The following is a 14,031-nucleotide window of genomic DNA, read 5'->3' on the forward strand; positions in this document are numbered from 1 at the left end:
GGGGGGGGGGGGGGGAGAGGGGGGGGAGGGGAAACATAGCGGTATCCCGTGACCCCGCGGCGGGCTCAGGAGCAAGAACAGCGCGGGCGGCGCACTTGGAGTGGCTTGATTGGTTCCTGGGAGCGTTCTCTGGGGTACCTCGGGCTACCAAGATACATATGCAAGACTCGGCACTGAGACAAGTGCAGCCAGGTACCGGCTCCGCATTTCCTCCGGGTGGTTGGGGGGGGGGGGAAGGAGACGGACGGCGTTGGGGGTTGGTTGGGGGGTTTGGTTGGCCCTTGGGGCTAGCCCAGGGAGCGCGTCGCGGGCGGACCCGAATGGCCACGGAGCTGGCCAATGGGAGCAAAGGACGGGCTATGACTCATAGTCTGGAAGAGGTTCAAATGCGCGCTTGACTGGATGAGGACTAGCCTCTGTGTCGGGGTACCGGGTTGGGACTAGCGGCAATCTGCCCTGTCAGCCTCTTGCGCTAAGCCGCTTTGGGTCACGCGGAGGCCTGCCTTGAAGAATAATATTAATAGTTGCCTGATTCCCACTTCTGCTAAAATTTTCTCTTCTTTTTTTTCTCTTGTAAACAGCCAGCTTGGAAAACACCCCACTCTCAACTATATATCATCATCATTTTCCCCCCCCCTCCCCCCCACCTCCCTCCCCCCCAAGTCGGAACAGAACGTTGTTTTGTTGCATCGAGACAGGAACCGCTTACCCAACACTGAATAATCAAATCCGGTCAATCAAGAGGAAACTCCACACGACAATGGCTTCCTTCTAAGCCTCTGGCTTTTGTTTGATCATCCTCTCTTCCTGTCTCTCCGCCAAGGACAGATATCATAGCTTCCATCCAGTTGACAACTCAACCCCCCTCGTCTCCCCCTTCAGAGTCTCCTTGCCAAGGACCTCTGGACTTTGTAGCTCAGTGTAGCTCGAATTCCTCGCTCCCCGTCACCATTCCACCGTTCGACATCACGTCGTTCAACACGGACAAACTACAGCCACCATGCTCTTCTCAACCCCCATCGTTGCAGCCTCCGGCTCAAGACAATCCGCACTTTCATCAGGACGACTTTGTATTGTACCCCAGTCCTCCCAAGACTGTTCGTCAAGCGCGTCACTTTGCTCAGCGTGCGCCCGTCTCCTCCGCGAGTACCCCTAGGACCCATTCCCAGACTTCTTCGGATCTGGCGTTATCTTGCACTCAAGATCCTCAGCGGCATTTGTATCATCCACCGCTGCTGAAGAACGTCGTTTTCAGCGGCTCCCTCGTTCAGGATCCCCGAGTAGCCAAAGTTATTTCGCAGTCTCAAGGGTTCTCTTCGTCGTCTTCAAACCAGTCCAGTCCTTCTGGGGCGAGGCCCGCAAGTTTCTACGCTGCTTCGGCCCCCTCCAGTTCACCTCGATCCAATCGTCCCCCAGTTCCATTGTTCAACAATAGCGCGGAAAACATTTCTTATCAGAACTTGACCAGTCATCAATCCTGTCGTCGCATCATGTCTACCCCTACCATCCCGCAAGGTAAGTTCATTTTGCTGTCCCTACAACCACGTAAACCCTGCAAGTATGGAAATGCCAACGCTGCTCTAGATTTTGCCGAGTTGCTCGACTTCCCTGCCCACCTTGGTGCAGAGGACCTGTTGTCTTCTGCTGGCACTATTAATTTCACCTCCGTCAACAATTCTCTCAAGTTGACCGACACGGCCACTGTCTCACCCAAGGATCTGATGTTGGATGTCACTTTCCCTCCTTCGACTTCTTTCACGGATATCAGTACTCCTTCCTTCGATTCTCCCGGTTATTTTAGCCAAAACACTTCGCCTCTTTTTTTCGCAGATTCCGATCTTGCCCCCGGCCACGAGCACTGGGACTCTTTATTCCCTAATGACCACTCTTGTTCAACCATTGAGAAGTCCAGCTTGATCCCAACCTTGCCCAAGCCTGTTTCCGCTTCGGTGTCTTCCTCCTCTCCGGCGCTGAAGGGTGAATCTTCGTCCGAAGGTTCTCCTCGCCCAGGCCGTTCTCATCTTCGTCACTCTTCTATTTCGGGTGTGAAGCCTCGTCATCGTGAGAAGCCTCTTCCACCAATCGAATATGATCCAAAGGATACCACTGCTGCCAAGCGTGCCCGCAATACTGAGGCTGCTCGGAAATCCCGTGCTCGCAAAGTTGAGCTGCAAATGCAAATGGAGGCCAAGATTGCGGAGCTGGAAGCCTCTTTAGCTGAATCTCGTAAGCGAGAAGCTTACTGGAAGTCGGTTGCTGAAGCTAGGGAGTGAACTTTCTTCTTGACTGTCTAGACGTTGACTTAAAAAGTTTTCCTCAATGTGTTGCCTTCTTGTTTGTGTGACTTGATCTGACGAGAAAATATCTGATCTGCCGCTTGCCAATTTTCGTTCTTCGTTTTCTTGCTGGAGTCATCAGTGATGATGGGAGGTTGGGACACAGACCGTGTTTTCAGTGGAACTGTCAATTTAATATTTGGACAGAGGCCGTGCATGAGCTCTTCTCGTCTCATGCCCTGTATCCTTGTTATTCTTTGCAGTGTCACTTCATCTTCAATCTTCCATTTCTGTGTCGACCGATCGACCGACCGACCGATTTGTTAAATATTTTGTTTTCCTTCTTCGGGTTTTGACCTCGACTCGGATCGTGATGGTTCGTTCTCTTTGGATTCTGTTATTGCAGCCACATCTGAGAGACCACTCCCCACTTTCTCCTTCGGCCATTTGGCAACTATTGTTTTTCTCCTAACCGGCCGGTTCTGACTGTCTCCTCGCCGCTACTTTGGCGGGATTGACTCGTGGCCCAGTTGTGTACTTTTAATTGAGTTTTTTTGTTTTTCAGCCTTCGAGTCCCTCCATTTACTGCTCTACTATTATCTTATTGCTTGCTGTATTACTGACAATATAGAACAAAACACAAAAAAAAGAACAGAGTATAGAATTGATTGTTGTTCTCCTTCTCTTAAACACTACTTTAGTAAGGAATTGGTAATTCACTGACAACGAGAATGAATTTCTCCCCAACTCCAGACGTAGTGTTTCATGGAAAAGGAAAATGATCCGAGAGTTCGCATGATCAGCGGCGATCACTTTTGCTTGCGGATGGAACTGCATAGTTACGGATGTCATCACTTGACATTTCAGGGTCCCGGCGACACCCACGTGAACACAAGGCTGCAAGAGGGCGGAAAAGCGAGGCAAAAACTGGCTTCAGGCACAGACGCAAAAATTATGTCATATGTCAGATAACTCTTTAACTCCTCTATTGTTATTTACAGTGCCTTTACAGAACTAATAAGAAAGAGAGGGGGGAAAAAAAAAAGGATTAAAACCACAACCAGCGAATCAAGGAGTGTAAGGGATAGATAGCCTTTTGAATTTTTCTTGATCCTGGAACCGCTAGGGAAAAAAAAAAAAAAAAAAAAAGGAAACCCCTTCCTCCTTTGAAGTTCTGAAGCCATCACAATTCATCCTCAAGCCACATGCATGCTCTCTAAAGGAGATCCCACATCCAGAGTCAGTCTACATCGTTTTCATCCTCTAATCTAGGCTCTGACGATGCATGAGGGCAATAACTCTGTATTACCTCCGCAACAGCCTTATACCCTTGCGGTTTGGGATGGAAGACGCGTGCCAGACCTGGTTGGTTGGGATAGCGATTGATAGAAAGACCATTTTTGTCATCGTCGTCGCCGCTGTCATTACCGTCGTGTGGATATTCCAAATCTTGCTTATGTTGCACCATAGCAATCCCACAGGCAGCCCGGTAGCCCCAGTCGCCCGAATCCAACGACTGTTGCGCACACTTGTCCAAGTCCATGTCCGGGTCGAAGCCCGGATCGAGGGCATCGTCACGAGTCAGGTTGGCGGAGCGGAAATCAACATCGAAAAACCATGTGTTATCCCCATCAGTCGGCGTCGATTTACCCGGTTGGCAGAAGAGATGATTCTTGAACTGAGGTGCCCAGTCAACCCAGACAATTCTATCATCCCCCCTTTCGTTGATGATCTCAACTATTCTCTTGTTCAGATGGAGGGATACATCATTTAGTTGTCTCCGCAGTCGCACCGTAAGCTTTGGCCGCCACATTTTCCAGTATCCGAAGGACATATTATTGCATTCATCGGTAAGGGCGTCATCGAAGAAGGGACTGTATCCAAGGGCAAGGATGCGAAAGTGCGGGCCAGCCCCTTTGGCCAACAGTTCAGCTAACACCTTATCATACGTTTGCGCGAACTCGTCACTATCGATGAGTTTCAGCGATTTGCTCAGCTGCTCAATACAATTTCCCGACCTGATGCCGTAGAAGCGATAAATGCATGCGTTGAGGATATCAAAGAAACCAGCATCGTTACCCCCAATCGACAACGTGACTAGATCTGTAGGTTTCAGAGCCTTGATCTGCCTAGCGATGGCCCTTTGCTTGTTGAAGGAAGTGCCCGGTATACCCATGACGGCTCCCGAGCAGGCGAGGAACTGGAAGGAGTGGTTTTGTCCGAGAACGCCTGTGCGGATCAATTGCATGGGATAGCTATCTCTAAACCGCCAGCAGGAACGATGAATTTGTTTGCCGGCGGCGATTCCGGCGGCATAGCTGTCCCCCAGCGCCGCATAGTTTGTTATCACAGACGGGATCGTTTGATTTTCGGCGACAAAGGCTGTGGCAGGTTTATTTTTTTTAAAATAGATATTTTCCCGTAGTTAGTAATCAGGGTAAGTTGGGTTTGACACTTTGATTGCTTCCCCCTTTATTTTTTTATTTTTTTATTTTTTTTTTTTTTTGGATAACTTACGCGATGGCAACTCCTCTGCACAATAGGCAGAAAGCAGGGAGGCTAAAAAGCAGTATGCAACACAAAACCTTATGGATGTTGAGAAATACATTATCGGAGGGGATTAAAGGTGGAAAATACATAGTAATTCTATCTAAGGGGGAAAGGGATGCCAAAAGGGGGTTGGTAATGATTGTAGAAGCAAGTTGATGATAGCCTCTGTCCCTTTTGCATGTAGCAAGAACAACAACAGCATCCGTCCGCTTGATACCGGCACTGACAACACGGGGAGGCATCTGCATTTTCATTAGGAAACAGGCAGGATCTATTCTCCATATACTTCAGAGGTTGGGCGAAGCCATATCATCCGCCGTTTGTGCTTGCACAAGTTGGTTTGTTTGTTTACTCGGTTCAGCGACAGTTTGTTGAAGGGAAGCCATCGCCCTGCTCGACCATATCATACAGCAAATAAATGGCTGTCTGATATATATATATATATATGGCTGGCTACACTGCTGTGAGCTGTGATATCGTGGACGACGCTGCCCTTATATCTCCTGGGAAGACGTCCATACATCATTCTGTTTGACGGTTGGGCGAACCATAGGATGCATAGAATGGAAGATTTCAAGGGTAAAGATGGGGGAAAGTGAGTGGAAGAAGTATCTCATCCACGGATCTCATCCTAATTGCACCTTTCTTAACCCCAAACAAGGAGAGTTACATGGGTCGGCACAACAAGGGCTACATAGCTCACAGCGGGCCCACGTTGTAAGAAGCTGAAGAAGTCCAACACGGGATGTTGTAAGTTAGTTTTACTTAAGACGCCTGCAAAGAGGAGGGATCGTGCCTATTAGTCAGCAACCACCTGATCCCGGCGAAGTCTCTCCGAGGCCCTTGATCAGAGCTTTGAACAGTGTGGTTTTCTTATATGCAAGATGGCAATCAATGACCCATAACTGCTTGGTTTGGATACATGAGGATCCCCAATCCTACTGTGTGGGCTAAGCTGAAAGATGACCTCGGGAATCGTTCAACCGCAGACACACCGCGGTGATGGCAGCGGGGCATCCGCCCACATTCCAGTGGTCGATTTCTCCAGATGGGTCCCAGAAAACACACCAGAAGAACGGATGAAAGTCGCAAAAGAGATCGTGTCCGCATGCCAGAATGTTGGCTTTGCATATATCATTAATCATGCCATTTCCCCGGAGCGGCTGGCGGAGTTGTTCGCTTGGTCAGAAAAGTTTTTTGCGCTCAGCGCGGAAGAAAAGCTCCAAGCGCCACATCCAGAGGGTTCCTTAATCTATCGCGGATATTCCTGGCCGGGCCTCGAGAAGGTATCTCAGGTGATGAGCGATGTAGCTTTGCCAGAATTGGCGAAGAAGCTACGAGAGGTTACCGATTATAAGGTATCTTTGAGTTATAATAATGTTTAAATTTACTATGCCTCGCTGCTATCCATCATGTAAAATTTGCTTTCTTTGTATTGCGCTCATATCATATATATTTTTCTTATGCCTGTGTAGGAAAGTTATGATATGGGGAGCGACGAAGCTTCGCACCAGCCAAACGTCTGGATTCTTGAAGATACACTCCCTGGCTTCCGAGACTTTATGACCAAGTTCTATTGGGAATGCTTCGGAGTTGCTAGCGACATTCTCAGAGCAATATCCATTGGTATTGGTCTTGAAGATGAGAATCACCTTCTTAAATTGCACTCTGGCCACAACAATCAGCTTCGGCTTCTCCATTATCCTTCTGTGCCGGCCGCAGCGTTGGAAAACGAACAATATGCTCGTATGCCCGCCCATACGGATTGGAGCTCGCTAACCATGCTCTTCCAGGATGACTGTGGCGGTTTGGAAGTGGAAAGCATCGAGCGTCCTGGCGAGTTCATTCCTGCCACCCCGATCAAAAACGCCATTGTTATCAATGTTGGGGACCTGCTCCAAAGATGGAGCAATGGTAAGATTATCTTCTCGTCTCCTGTTAACACACAACCCCCCCCCCCCCCCCCATCTCTTCGGTCCTTCCTCTTGCGAAAAGCCCAAATTACGAATAAGAGTGCAATTGAAACTGGAGGATTTCAATGTTTATAATAAAAATTGTGAAATCATACATATATCCTGCAGTTACATTTTAACTTTTGACAGATCACCTTCACTCAACCTCTCACCGCGTCACAATCCCCCCTCTCATTGATCGCCTTGAGGGAGTCAACCGCATGGTCAGGGAACGTTATTCTATTCCGTATTTTGTCGCCCCGGACCCCACGTCAGTTATTGAGTGCCTTCCCACCTGCACCAGCGAGAGTAATCCTCCCAGATACTTCCCCATTTCGCAGGGCGAATACAATCGAATTCGATCCATGATGCACTACCCAAACCCAGCAGCCGAAGCCGGTGGTGGAATAGCGTATTGATATCGGGAGTTCTGTTTGATTAGTTAATGATTTCTATCATTGCCTATAATTTGCAAGTCAGGTTGATCGAAGATGTAGGTTGAATAAACTCTGTTTTTAACTAATAGGCGACTCTAGTATAACATGCAACCCACTCAATTTTAAATATCCGTTGAGTTGTGTGGACTGGATTGGTGGTTCTAGTTTTCTTTCCTTTTTTCCTTCTATTCCAGTCATGCCAGTAATGTATTTATGGATCTAATGCAATAACTACCTACCCACGTGGCGAAGTTATGAAAACCGTTTCTCATATTGTTGGAAAGGCCCCATGGGGGATTCCAATTCACCGGTTAGCGGGGGTCATGACGCCGTACTTTTCAATACGACTCTACCAGCTCGTCTTTATGTAACAACAATCTTGAATTGAACCTTCTCAACTGTAACCCTACAAATGGAACAGCAGAGCTTAGAAAGTCACATTTTGCCAATAGAGAAAGCTTCATTCGCATCCTATTTGCAGGTGAGCACAGGTACATCATAACTACTAAAAGACGATAATTAGCATTCTGTAGGGAATATCACCATCTAGGGGGAGGAGAGTTGCCAACCGTGCAGGCGTGTGAAGAAGCTTAATTTGCAATTGATGAGAGGAACAATGTTTAGAAGAGCAGCAGGTATGTACAAACACATGCTTGCAGACAAGGTATGAAAAATGCCATTCTGTAAACAGACAATTGGGAAAGGCATGAAGAGAAAGGAAAAACAAAAGTATCCATGGCACTCTACCGGAATCCAGATCCAAAGATTCCAAAGTCAAGCAAGTCCATAACAGCTTTCAAAAAGACGAACTGAACATTGAACAAAATATTCTCTCCATGTAACACCGCCCAATTCGCACAATCCAAAATGTCAATTTTATCTCGAAAATCTCTGTTGAAAATGCCATCATAGCCCGTATAGAGTTAAAAGAATCAACCGAATAAACGCCACTCAATATATATTCCAAACAAGTAATCAATTTACTTTCAAAAAATATCTTTCAGTAGATGCTCTTCCAAATCACCACCATATGTATATGACCCAAAAGTCGTCCCCTCATTTATTCTGAACCACATCAGTCGAAACATAAATCACACTTTCCTTTGCTTTCGTCCTGAGGAGGGACGTATAACTTTGGCACTTCGTCGCTGTACAAGTCTCCTCGCTTCCATCCGAAATCCGATCTTATATCCAATTTGAACTGCGCCGTGCCCCATGTGGAATTCATCGCGCAGGGGCCAATGTCTTCGTCGGGCATGGACGACTCGATGGCTCGAATTTTCGCGCGATTCCGCAGCTTCTCGTTGACTCGGTGGAGAATTCGCGCCCGGAGCATCACGAAGCGGTCAGACATATCTCCAAACGTTTCTAGTGGCTGGACGTTGAAATCGAAAATGGCATTGCACTTGTCGCAACTGCGGGGAGCTCTGGCGCACTTGTGGCAAGACAGCCTTTGCGGGTGATTCATGACTTTGCAGTAGACCATGTCCCAAAGCTGTGAGTTCTCGGGGAATTTCAAGTGATCGCACACTTTGATCAAGGAGTTCTGGAGTTGAGGGCCGAAGAAAGCCTCGCGGTCGAAGACTTTGTCATAATCGACACGGATGGTAAAGCATTTCTCTCCTGCTGTTCTGGACACATCATAGGATCCTGTCTCCTTCTCATGTGGAACAATCGAGCAGACGTATCGCCCGTCCGATAGTCCAGAAATTCGACCAGGGCATTCACGGTCGACGAATTCCTGGGACTCTCCGTCGATGTTCTTGAAGTTGGATATGTAGACTCCGGTAATCATGCCGTTACGTATGATTCGCCATTCGCAGGTAATTTCGTCAGTGTCGATCCGCCTCTCGCAGGTAAAGCTAGGAGCACACCCAACAGAGCAGTTTTGTTTCTTCGGATGCATTTCGAGACACCAAATGCAGGCGATGTCTGTGGGTGAGTCGCGTTGCAAACCCTGAAGAAACTTAAACCGGTGGTATTCCATTGGGAACGGTTCATGGCAGGGACGACAGAAGAACATATCAGACGTCTGTGGAAAGTCCATTGCTCTCAAGTCGCCGTTTGCGAAGAACCGATACGCTCCTGCCAACAGTCCGTTAGTCAGTTAGTCCGTACTGCGGCCACCCAATGCCGCTCTTGCTGCTGTTTATGCATGTGACTTACCCTTGGAAGCAAGGGCAAGTGAGGCCAGGTCTGCCGGGCCCAGGTGGCTCACGATTTTGAGCAGGATTTCGGGCGGGAGGTTAGCTAACCCCGCCCCGTTGCCTCTTGGGGTGGAACGCCGAGTGGTGCTTTTCTTCTTGTCGCGGCCTCTGCTCTTCTGGGCTTGACGCCTGTTGGCTTTGCGACTACAGCTCATAGTTAGGAACATGTTTCCAGGGAGCGGAGAGCAGCGGAGAGCAGATGGAAAACTTACGCAGACATTTCTGGAGATGAATAGGTAAAACGAGTGCCTGCTGGGATGTTCTCGCGCTAGATTAAAATACAGGATGTGGATGTGTATATATGAATAAGTTGAATATATATAGCGGTGCTTTTCCCCTACAATCCTATACCAAGAGGTTGAAATGATGTCGGAGTGGAGGAGCTTTTGCTTGGGAAATGGAAGAAAGGGAGTCCCAACACTATTTATATACTCCAGACGAAAGGTTAAAATGATCTAATGAGAGACCTTGATCAGCGATCTTAAGCTGTAAAACGGGTTGTCAAATGGCGAAGAGAGAAGGCATATTTAGAATTCAAGAATTGGGGGAGGCGGTTCCCGGCGCTGGGGGAACTTGTAGGTAAGAAACGCTTGCTTGTAGTTTCCGGCATAATGGGAGTAAGCCCACCCATCCAGCTGGACTGGATTAGAGAGAAAGACGTCAAAAAATACATATCTCCCAAGAAGGAAATAATGCCTGGAGATAAACTCTGGGTTTCCCCCTGACCTGGAAAAATGACGTCAAAATTGGACTTCGCTGCGAATCCGTTTACCGCGAATAATTATATCAATGAGACCGCCCACCACCCCATCAAACTCATCGCCGCTACAGAGGATGCAGAAAGCAAATACCTTCCAGATGGTATATATGCAAAACAAGCAGACGGCATGTGAAAGAGCTCTGGTCGAATAACTCTCTGATGACAGATACAGCATGGGCTGTTGGCCTGAGCATTGCGAAGCAGCCATCCCAATTAGACATAAGTCTATGATTAAAAAGAAAGAGACATTCAAGACTTGAACAACCCGAGACCTTGACGTGACAAGGTCTGCAAATACGCAAACGAGGGAACGGATGGATAAATGGATGGGGGTTTATTAGGGATTGACACTCTTGAGGAATTTCCCCTCCCAGATGGCTATCCGATATAACACCGTCATGGCTGAAGATATCCTATACAACTATACTTCTCAACAGGAAATTCCACTACAGGAATTGAACTAAGGAACGTCTTCTTTTTATTTTTATTTTTATTTTTTATTTTTTTAAAATAAACAATCTGCACCATGGGGAATCGTCGTTTATTTTTTTTGCACAGCAAGCTGATTGCATGGCGGTTTTGGGTGGAAGGTTGGACCAAAGTTGGTTAGGTTAAGCTTAATTAAACTTCGGGGCTAACGGTCTAGCAAGCCTCGCGCAGATCACAATGCAACTGATATATTAAACTTCGATACCACCTCACAGCCACGATTAGCCAATTGAATCTAGTGTTTGTGTCATTCTAGAAGGGGTTCTGACATCCACAAGCCTATTTTAGACCCACCAACCTAGTTTGACATCGTAAACGTCAACATGCACCCAAACATACAAAAAGCATTCGGATATCCAAACGGACACTCGAAGCGAGACAATTCCTAATACTTGAAGACGATGGCTCAGAAATAAAATTGGGTCAGAGAAATAGAACGACTGGTGTCAGAAGAGAGAGAGAGAGTCTGAGGGATTTGCGGAAGAGGTCACTACCACTATGGTGTAGATAAAGTAGATGATTAGGGGAGAGAAATCGAGATGGTGGTGAATGCCATAAATATATGTTGTATAGACATTCAACAAAAAATAATTGAAAGCAAAAGAGGAGTATCAGAAAGCACCTCTGAAACATACATAAATTGACACTCTTACCCTCTCTATCACCAAAAATATATCATTTCGTCTTTCGTTAAAACAGTGACAAGGTGGGTTGTGCCGAACTGCTCTCATCTTGCAGCTCAACCTCCTATCATGTCAGTATCCACAAGAGCCCCTGTAACGTCAAGATGAAATGTCAACGATGGACAGAGGAAAGTAGATAGATAGCAGTTGCAAATAAACCAAAGTCGAAACAGAATAACAATTGCGCGACGTCTATTCGCTGAGAGCTGGTTGTTGTGCCATTGGAACAGTTATGAGATTCGGATGAAAACTCCTTGAGCCCACCAGAAAGAGAGCTGAGAACTCAGATTAGAGGAGGGAGCTCATATTCCTCCATACTCCGTAGTGAAATATTCAGCCGGGGGAATCAGTGTTTCCAACATGATAGATATAATATCGGGAGTCAATGCCCAACTGCCCGTTCCGCGACACCAAAATTTCTGCGGCTGCTGGAATGACGTCATTGCAGAAATTAGTGTTTACTGCAGCCACCGGTTGGTCCAAGCACCTTCCAATTGGCTGTCCGGAGCCGCAGGATAATCCGTTTTCTTTAGGAGCCTAAGCTGTATTTGGATAGCTCCTGCTTCGTCACGTGCCTCGCCGTCTGGCCGGGAATTGCGATACTAAAAGAGTTCGCCGCAGCTGGAAGCATCACAAATACGAAAATCTTGGAACTTGGCTGACGTTTACATATTTAACAGATGTTTGAGGAGATAGAGAGGGTGCCTTGACCAATTGCAGCCCGATACGGCCCTCTGACTCACGCTTGGTTTTCATACTTGTCTATCTATAATCACGATGCACATCCAAGGGCAGAATTAATTTCCCTGTATTTTGCCGGCCAGTTCTTCAAGCGGCCGGGTCACAAGCCGCCATCTGACCTTATACAGCTTTCCTGCAGTCCGCGGTATGCAGCAGCTATGTCTAATGGCTCCACAAACCGTGTCCAGCTAAAGGCCTCTTCGTGTGCGTCTCCCACAGTGCGGGGTCCCCAAGATACAATATAGCTGCTAACGGTCATTCCAGCCTCAAAGCCAACGTTCCATTTCGCTGCCGGCCTGGCCTCTGGCCTCACATCCGCCGTCCTTCTCCAGCCCGCCGACCTCCTAAAGACAAGAATCCAACAAGGGCGCCAAACGTCCTCCCTTCTCACCACCGTTCGCAAAATCCTTGCATCGTCCCAGCCAATCCGCGGTCTCTGGCGAGGGACACTACCCTCCGCGCTTCGAACCGGATTTGGGTCCGCTCTCTACTTTTCTACTTTGAATGCGTTAAGGCAAGCGGTATCAAATAGGGACGCCTGTGTGTTACTTTATAGCCAATATGATACCCTGCCAAAACGCACTTCCGCACTTCCCCAGCTCTCACACACGGCAAATCTCGTGACGGGGGCCTTTGCTCGAACAGCCGCAGGGTTCGTCATGATGCCTGTCACTGTGCTCAAAGCACGTTATGAATCAGACTTCTACGCATACCGCAGCCTTTGGGGAGCCGGTCGGGACATCGTGCGTACTGAGGGGTTTCGTGCTCTATTTTCGGGCTTTGGTGCAACTGCCATTCGTGATGCTCCATACGCCGGCCTGTACATTGTGTTTTACGAGCAATCGAAGAAATATCTTTCCTCACTTGGCTTTGGTGGATCTCCGTCGCCGGTATGGCCGCCATCCGGGGAGCAGAACACCATAGACACCGCTGAACGGCAATCTACCCCCTCGTCAATATTGGTGAATTTTGTTTCAGGTGCATTGGCTGCTGGCTTAGCGACAGCTATCACCAATCCTTTCGACGTCGTCAAAACACGTCTGCAGCTGATGCCCTACAAATACCGCAATATGGTCCATGCTGTGCAACTCATGCTCCGCGAAGATGGAGTGCGGAGCCTATTTTCAGGCTTGGGCTTACGGATGGGCCGAAAAGCAATCAGCTCTGCACTTGCCTGGACTGTGTATGAAGAGCTAATCCTGAAGGCTGAAAAGAGATGGCCAGATGAAGATAATATTGAATTGACGCCCTGATCTGCTTTTCGCTTTCATTGATGCAATCCTTGCAATCTCAACGGCCTTTGTATGATAACATACCTCTCCAGATTATAATTGCATATTATGTGCATTTTAACTTTTTTGACATGTTACTCTTATTCGTCTGCTTCTGGGAAGCATGGTTTGGGGAAATGTGGGTGGGTCTTGGATGTCGACTCTTCTCAACAATTCCATGTACCATAGAATGGGGGAAACGGGCCTGGGTGAGCATTCAAGCCTAGCATTTCGCTAGTATGTACAATAAAGAAAAGAATTATGATTATTATTATTATTATTTGGTATCAGGGAATTCGCACCAATTGAAAAAATAATGAGTATAATAATATAATTAAAATATAAAAGGCAAATGAGAAAGCGTTTCCGAAGCCGTACATGACCGGCCCATCTAGAGGGATTATCGGAATGCGAAATGCATGATTCCGCCTAAGGATCGACCACCCTTCCGGCCCGGTCCTATATTGAAAATGGGGTGGATGAAAATCAAAAATAGAATAGAATAAATAGAATTAAAGTAATGATATGAGCCCAGGTCATGCTAGACCAAAGAGTGATCCAAAGATAGTTGCTGTATTAGAGAAAAGTCGCCTATAAAAGCGAAGGGTCGGTTGCTGGATACAAATAACCCCATCAAATGCCGCTCGCTCCCTTCTCCCCTGTCT

The 14,031-nt window shown here is 47.4% G+C and overlaps 6 protein-coding genes across 6 annotated transcripts; 4 read left to right on the top strand and 2 right to left on the bottom strand.

The window, feature by feature from the left end:
* Positions 1-320: 320 nt before the first annotated feature.
* PADG_02970 (amino acid starvation-responsive transcription factor GCN4) lies at positions 321-2,273 on the top strand (the record flags this gene model as incomplete). Its single annotated transcript, XM_010759915.1, has 2 exons — positions 321-380; positions 849-2,273. 2 exons carry the CDS (start codon positions 321-323, stop codon positions 2,271-2,273), a joined length of 1,485 nt encoding a protein of 494 aa, XP_010758217.1.
* Positions 2,274-3,516: 1,243 nt separating this feature from the next.
* PADG_02971 (uncharacterized protein) lies at positions 3,517-4,884 on the bottom strand (the record flags this gene model as incomplete). The annotated part of the gene is made up of 2 exons (XM_010759916.1): positions 3,517-4,658; positions 4,794-4,884. The coding sequence occupies 2 exons, from the start codon at positions 4,882-4,884 to the stop codon at positions 3,517-3,519; spliced, it is 1,233 nt and encodes a 410-aa protein (XP_010758218.1).
* Positions 4,885-5,788: 904 nt separating this feature from the next.
* On the top strand, positions 5,789-7,197 carry PADG_02972 (uncharacterized protein; the record flags this gene model as incomplete). The annotated part of the gene is made up of 3 exons (XM_010760365.1): positions 5,789-6,184; positions 6,302-6,740; positions 6,929-7,197. The coding sequence occupies 3 exons, from the start codon at positions 5,789-5,791 to the stop codon at positions 7,195-7,197; spliced, it is 1,104 nt and encodes a 367-aa protein (XP_010758667.1).
* A 1,093-nt stretch (positions 7,198-8,290) lies between these two features.
* Positions 8,291-9,589, bottom strand: PADG_02973 (uncharacterized protein; the record flags this gene model as incomplete). The annotated part of the gene is made up of 2 exons (XM_010759917.1): positions 8,291-9,300; positions 9,382-9,589. The coding sequence occupies 2 exons, from the start codon at positions 9,587-9,589 to the stop codon at positions 8,291-8,293; spliced, it is 1,218 nt and encodes a 405-aa protein (XP_010758219.1).
* Positions 9,590-10,156: 567 nt separating this feature from the next.
* On the top strand, positions 10,157-10,413 carry PADG_02974 (uncharacterized protein; the record flags this gene model as incomplete). Its single annotated transcript, XM_010760366.1, has 2 exons — positions 10,157-10,283; positions 10,355-10,413. The coding sequence occupies 2 exons, from the start codon at positions 10,157-10,159 to the stop codon at positions 10,411-10,413; spliced, it is 186 nt and encodes a 61-aa protein (XP_010758668.1).
* A 1,840-nt stretch (positions 10,414-12,253) lies between these two features.
* PADG_02975 (uncharacterized protein) lies at positions 12,254-13,348 on the top strand (the record flags this gene model as incomplete). The annotated part of the gene is made up of 2 exons (XM_010760367.1): positions 12,254-12,299; positions 12,360-13,348. The coding sequence occupies 2 exons, from the start codon at positions 12,254-12,256 to the stop codon at positions 13,346-13,348; spliced, it is 1,035 nt and encodes a 344-aa protein (XP_010758669.1).
* Positions 13,349-14,031: the final 683 nt, after the last annotated feature.

Source organism: Paracoccidioides brasiliensis (genome assembly GCF_000150735.1).
Source record: "Paracoccidioides brasiliensis Pb18 unplaced genomic scaffold supercont2.3, whole genome shotgun sequence".
Lineage (NCBI taxonomy): Eukaryota > Fungi > Ascomycota > Eurotiomycetes > Onygenales > Ajellomycetaceae > Paracoccidioides > Paracoccidioides brasiliensis.